We start from the raw sequence: 7,356 nt of genomic DNA, 5'->3' as shown, positions 1-7,356 counted from the left end.
TTTTTTTTTTCTTCCCCCATTTGCCTCAAGGAAGGCTCAAATTTCAGCCCTATTTGCAGTGATCACTGCTCTTGTTGTCATGCGTCTTTTCCTACCATCAAGAACCACAAAAGAGCCACGTGGTTCTCCGCAGCAAGCCTACCATTAGTACCAAAGGCCTTGATGCAATGTCACCATTGCTTCTTAGACCTTAGCTTCTTAGTAATATCTTATTTTGACTGCACAGGAAGACCATGTTAAACAATAATAAAGAGCCATGTCATCAACTAACCCACCATGCACTTTTTATGGGATGTGCTAACAATTTCTTCTCTTTCTACAGGGGAAGTACATGGATATCGAGTTTGACTTCAAAGGAGACCCCCTTGGTGGAGTCATCAGTAATTGTGAGTATAATTACAAGGTGGAAACCAAGGAGTATCCCTGTAATAGTGCCCAAGTAGAAATAAAGGAATAGTCCACCCCAAATCTGTCATTATTTATTCACCCTCATGTCGTTCCAAGCCCATATGCTGTTTAATTATGTCTAAAATACAAAAGTCTGAAAAATGTTCATGCAGCTTTTGTTCCATACAATAACATTGTGATGTGACTGTCAACCACCCAAATGTACAAAACAACCATTATAAAAGTAGTCAAAGTGACTTGTTTCATACACTATATTATTTAGTAATTTGAGTGAAATTGATCAAGAGTGAAAGTAAAGGGGGAAAAAATGGATCACGGTTTCTATTTATGGATAAGAACTGCATTCTTCAGAACATTCTTTAAAAGTTCTCATTTTGTGTTTTCTGAAGAAGAAGTCATGTGAGTGCAAAGACAACATGCAAGGGAGAATAAATGATGATAGAAGCTTCATTTTGGGCAACTTTTTTTTTTTTCTCGGAAAGAATTTTATACAAGTGGCTGTGTCTTTACTCTTGCTCCCAGCTGTGTGCTCTCAGAGAGGGTTTTGGGAAACTGCTGCATTTATTCACACACAAACCATCCAGAACATGTCCTTATTTTGTTGCACCATAGCAATGGTTCCTGTAATATGCCCCTGAGTCTGTCTCTCTGCAAATTCAAAGCCAGACCAGCAGTCTAGTTGGCTTGGCACACATGCTCTTGACTGTTGAAGCCAGTGGTCCATTTATCTAAATGTTTCCTCATGCATTTGATTCATGAATAGAAGGGGTCCTCAAATATGGCCCACGAGATCCACTTTCCTGCAGAGTTTAGCTCTAACCCTAATCAAACACACCTGCGCATGCTAATCAATGTCTTCAGGATCATTAGAAAATCACAGGTAGGTGAGTTTGATCAGGGTTGGAGCTAAACTCTGCAGCGCATTGGCCCTACAGGGCAAGATTTGAGGAACCCTGATGTATAGTGTTGAATTAATGGGTAGTTGAAACGTTGAGGAATGGTGACTTAAAATATGCACAATCTCTTAATACATTACTTTAAATTTCAACATCGAATTCAAGCCTCTTCTCCCACAGTAGTCCATTACTCCATTGCAAATGTATGTATGATTTCCCAATGTTGTTGACAACATTGAGAGTGCTTTTTTTGCATGTCAGCTAACCTATTAAATAATTACTGAAATAGCAGGCAATTTCTAAACTGTAGAAACATTTATCTGGTCAAAAATGTGATTGAACCACTATGACAAGTGACCTTAAAATCTTTAAATGGAAACAAAAGTGCTACCATTTGGCATGGAGAGATAATTAATCCCACAGCAACTTCCTCTAGCAGTTAACACAGTTTGTCCATTTGCTTATTGATTTGAGGAGGGTTTGTAACCTATATAGTACAGCAGTTCGAGTAACTAGTCGATCAGATAGTGTGCCACTATCCATGTGAGAATCGATCGGTCTCCCACTCTTAATGATGCTGATGTGATTTATCTACGGCACTCCATCGCATGCAGGGGAGTCACTAGACCTAATTGACAACATGACATGACAATTGACATTTCTTTTGTGCTAATATTTGGTTCAGCACAGAATTACTTCACTCGACAGTTACCCCTTCAGCTCAGATATAGAAACGCCTCTGCTTGGGTATATGAACACAGTGACTTTACTTGAGAACAGCAAGACCTTCACCTGTTTCCAGTTATCTTTTATTTTGACTCCACAAACATATACAGCCAAAGACACAGGAAGTGGGAGCAAAATGTTACTGTTTTTTCCCGATGTGTGATTGGAAGAGCTTTTAACAGTCCCACAGTTAAAACAATTCCCCCACAGTTTTTACTGAAGTCTGGGTAGAGTTGCACCAGCCATTCGTAAGTTCTGGAACACAAAGTAGTTGTAACTCTGTACTTAATTTGTTCTTAAGACAGAACGTAGCTATGCGTAGTTGCATAATGTGACATTTACCCTTAATGATCCAATAGCAGAGTAACTTATTTTGCCTCACATAACTAATGGTACAAATATTAATTTGAATTAATAAACTACACATTAACTAAATATTTACAGAAACCTCAGGGGTAACGGTTTGAATAGAACAGATTGCATCAATAAGCTCTTGTTTTATGTGACAGACTTCAATCCTTTAGACACTAATAAAGAGTAAAATAAGTATATTTATAAGTAAAGGACCAATCATTAAATACTGACACCAAAAAACTGACTTTTATTTGTTACGAGTTATTATGTTTGCATGCACAAGGCTGACCGATCTGCACAGAGGTACATTGTTTAGGTCGAATTTGTGTTGAAAAGCTGGTAACAAAGTTAATAAATTATTCACAATATCCTCAGCAATTTCATGTATGTCTAAAGTATTGAAGTCTGTCAGGTAAAAGAGGAGCTATTCAAGATGCAATTCAGTCAATCTGCTGGGGGGGGGGGGGTTCCCACCCGTTACTCCTGGTTGAAATTTCTGTAAATATTTTATCAATAAGTAGAGTTGCGTTTCAAGTTTAATGGTGCAACACAAAAATATTTAGTAGTGCATAAGTTGTAACTTACTTCCCCTTTACATCAAAACTAGGCTTAAGTTGAATTTACGCACAGCTGGTGCAGTTGGCCTCTGCTGTCTAAAATCAGTAGTTTAAACTGTTACAGCTTCATGTAGTCTGCACAATAGAATCTATTGTGAGTGCTTCAAAACAACCAAGTTGTATTTCCACAGACAGGCTATAACGGGATGCTACAGACAGCTCTGAAGCCTGAGGGCTTTCCTCCAAAGTAAGAAACAGTCTTAGAGTCATCTGATACAGCATCATTTTCCCCACTAGAAACTGTTTAGATGATTTGAACAAACAGACTTCATGCCCCAGAACTCTGTTCTTAAAACCTACTGAGCAGCCTAAACTTAAGGCATCATAGGCATGCTCCCAACATGAAGGCTATTGCTGATGATAGGTTGAAGCTTTATGCTGAGATATTTCAATTTAGCCTTATTCTAAGTCAGAAAATCCTGTGCAGAAAAAGGTAATCCCAGAATGCATTGGACCAAGCTGAGTGGAAAAAAGACATTCAAGATGGCAGATGAAGCAGTGTAAATGTTGTCATGTGGTAGACAGATGTGTTTAGCTGTTACAGTGCATCTTACAGTTTTTAAGACACTATCAAGTTAACCCTGTAAAGCCTGACCTATGATATAAGTCTATGCCTCAGATTCTATGATATGGTGAGAATATGGAGTGCATGATTGAGTAGAAAATACCTTAGTTTATCCAGAGGCTCAAAACGGAGCAAAAATATGCAAATTGGTGTAGTTTTTAATGCGTATATACCCAAAAAGTAAAATGGAAGTCTGATGGCTTGTAATGTGAATCACTACTTGCAAAAATGTCTAGCAAATGTTCAGTAAATGTTTGTATCAAAATATTTCTTATGTTAATAAAAAATCAGTAAAGGTCTCACAGCAAAAAGACACGTGAACCATGACCTGAAAGGGGTCATTTTTCAATTCAAGAGGCCTTTTACTTGATTTTGAAAAATAAATAAAATAAACTATCAATAAGATGACAAAAGACATGTAGTAGATTATGTACAACAGGTTTTTAGCACATTTGCGAATCAAATATGATTATTATAGGGTTCAAAACAGTTTTGCCACAAAGTGATGTTGGATTGAAAACAGTGGACCAAACAATAGACCAGATGAAGAATACTTATTTTAATATCATTAATTCAATATTTAAATATCAAACTTACTGAGACAGCAGATCACTGTTTATATTTGCAACAATGTATGGGAGAAAATCTCCTATAATGGCACATTCTGTTCAATTATCTTGCGCTACGTTTATATGCAAGTATTCGTCCTGTGAATGGCCACTTAGAAGGCAGCTGTCTAACCAGGCAGCTCATGGCAAGGCAGCTTGCTAGGTTTTTGAGTAAGTCAATTCAAAGCAATGCAGAAAAGAACGACTTCTAATGTTTGAGTGGAGGACCGAAGTCACTGGCCATTACTGGAGTTGTGTTAAAGCAATAACAAAGGTCTGCGAGTGTGCAGAAGGTGGAAGGTCAGAGTGGAGTCCCCTCAGGGCTGAAGTTTTCCTGCATTCCTCAGACTCGTCCTGCCTCAGACTCTACTCTTACACCAGACAGCATGATTTATCTCTGGAAGTTAAAGGAGAAGATTAGGGAAAAGAGAGACAAAGGATACTCCTTAGTGTTTGATTATTGTTGAGGTAGATTCCACAACAGGGGATCTTTAATGGGGCTATAAACTATTAATGAGCTTGTGGCCCACAGCCACTAAGCCACTGCTGTGACAGGCATCAGATAAAACAGGAAGTGACAACTGCTCATTGCCATCTTGCTTTTATAAATGAACCAAAAAAAGTAACATGGGCATTTTAGTTTCCTCCAATACAGAAGTTAAATTGAGTTATTTGATGATACATTGTCATTTAGGGCCTCATACTATAGAAGTAGACTTTTGATGGTATATTTTGAATATTCATACATTTATGCTAAAAGATTGACTAATGAATCATTTTAATTTATATGAGCCAATATACCAATACACAGTAATAAACAGCAATATTTACTTCTATGCATGCACTACCATATACAGTGGGTACGGAAAGTATTCAGACCCCCTTAAATTTTTCACTCTGTTATATTGCAGCCATTTGCTAAAATCATTTAATCATTATTTTGTTTCCTCATTAATGTACACACAGCACCCCATATTGACAGAAAAACACAGAATTGTTGACATTTTTGCAGATTTATTAAAAAAGAAACACTGAAATATCACATGGTCCTAAGTATTCAGACCCTTTGCTCAGTATTTAGTAGAAGCACCCTTTTGATCTAATACAGCCATGAGTCTTTTTGGGAAAGATGCAACAAGTTCATCTTGGAGGTGTGTTTGGGGTCGTTATCATGTTGGAATACTGCCCTGCGTCACAGTCTCTGAAGGGAGGGGATTATGCTCTGCTTCAGTATGTCACAGTACATGTTGGTACATGTTAGTCTGCTTGTCTTCAGCAAACTGTTTGCGGGCTTTCTTGTGCATCATCTTTAGAAGAGGCTTCCCTTCTGGGATGACTGCCATGCAGACCAATTTGATGCAGTGTCCGGCGTATGGTCTGAGCACTGACAGGCTGACCCCACCCCTTCAACCTCTGCAGCAATGCTGGCAGCACTCATACGTCTGTTTCCCAAACACAACCTCTGGATATGACGCTGAGCACGTGCACTCAACTTCTTTGGTCGACCATGGTGAGGCCTGTTCTGAGTGGAACCTGTCCTGTTAAACCGCTGTATGGTCTTGGCCACCGTGCTGCAGCTCAGTTTCAGGGTCTTGGCAATCTTCTTATAGCCTACGCCATCTTTATGTAGAGCAACAATTCTTTTTTTCAGATCCTCAGAGAGTTCTTTGCCATGAGGTGCTATGTTGAACTTCCAGTGACCAGTATGAGAGAGTGAGAGCGATAACACCAACTTTAACACACCTGCTCCCCATTCACACCCGAGACCTTGTGACACTAATGAGTCGCATGACATCGGGGAGAGAAAATGGCTAATTGGGCCCAATTTGGACATTTTCACTTAGGGGTGTACTCACTTTTGTGGCCAGCGGTTTAGACATTAATGGCTGTGTGTTGAGTTATTTTGAGGGGACAGCAAATTTACACTGTTATACAAGCTGTACACTCACTACTTTACATTATAGCAAAGTGTAATTTCTTCAGTGTTGTCACATGAAAAAATATAATAAAATATTTACAAAAATGTGAGGGGTGTACGTACTTCTGTGAGATACTGTATAAACTGTAACACCGTGTGTCCCAACCAGACACGACGCGATAAAAAGTATATTTTCCATGTAGTTTTTGTCCTAACCACCCGCGACAGCGACACGTGACAATAAGCGACATAGGATTGTATTTTTGGAACGGTTTTTATTTTCTGCAACGTCGCGGCAGCAGGAACAACATACAAAATATGACAGTAATAATCTCAGGTAATGATTATGTGCTTTATTCAATGTTAAAATTGTCTAATGTGAGTTTGAATATTTTGCGTTATCTTTATAGCCATAGTGAAAGCAACAACAGCCTATTTTACCTCAGATCTTGAAAATAAATGAAAGCAGACCTGTACGTTAAAACTGTGAACTCACTGCGAACCAACACGTGTATTCCATAACAAAGATATCAGTCACTCACTCAAAACTGTTCAGCCCATTCAGATTTTAATCATCTATTTTCCATGTCCACTTTTCTTTTCCACACACTTGCCATGTTTTTGCTGTCACATCGTATCTACACTGGACGCGACAAAGCATTGCAAATCATTTGAACGTTGTGTCAGTACGTTATAAATAGAACGACTCAGCAGTTTACTGTCGGCGATTTGTCGTGTCGCTCCGCATCCAAGACAGCATCACTGATTCCGAGTTCTATTGTATTTTATTGCGTCGCGCCGCTCGCGTAGACACGCGTAGATCGTGTAGACACGATGTAAGTTAATGTAGCTTTCTGATGCTGCGTTTGAATTTTCTTGCCACATTATTTGAAATTAGCACGGGCCAAACATTTTTCTCTCACGGGCCGGATGTGGCCCGTGGGCCGCCTATTGAGGAACCCTGTTCTATAGCCTTGACCTTGATGCCATTCCTGGCTCCTCAGTTCTCTCAGCCTAGCTGTGCCGATCCACACTAGGCAGGGATTGGTCAGTATGGTATGGGGGCGTGGGCATTCTCGTTCCCAAAGCATTCTCCGACTCAGTGAGAAGGGTATAACTGCAGCCTGGAGATCTCCAAATGGGGGCGGGAACTCCAAAACGGGGTGGGAGCTCCAAAATAGGGCGTGGCTTCCTCCCATTCACAGACAGTCACATGACACTCAAGCAAAATCCCCCCCCCCCCCAACCCACAAACCCCGCCCCC

At 39.7% G+C, this 7,356-nt stretch overlaps 1 protein-coding gene across 1 annotated transcript in view; it reads left to right on the top strand.

The window, feature by feature from the left end:
- LOC107549901 (unconventional myosin-Ib-like) overlaps positions 1-7,356 on the top strand; it is a 62,904-nt gene that overhangs the window by 33,062 nt on the left and 22,486 nt on the right. The window contains exon 6 of the mRNA XM_016231086.1: positions 323-386. Within this exon, the coding sequence (XP_016086572.1) occupies positions 323-386 (64 nt within the window). The remainder of the gene's footprint in view (positions 1-322; positions 387-7,356) is intronic.

The sequence above is a fragment of the Sinocyclocheilus grahami genome, unplaced genomic scaffold (genome assembly GCF_001515645.1).
Source record: "Sinocyclocheilus grahami isolate Dianchi unplaced genomic scaffold, SAMN03320097.WGS_v1.1 scaffold383.1, whole genome shotgun sequence".
In the NCBI taxonomy this organism is placed as follows: domain Eukaryota; kingdom Metazoa; phylum Chordata; class Actinopteri; order Cypriniformes; family Cyprinidae; genus Sinocyclocheilus; species Sinocyclocheilus grahami.
Note: the sequence above shows the minus strand (reverse complement) of the source record. Positions and strands in the feature narration are given on the sequence as shown.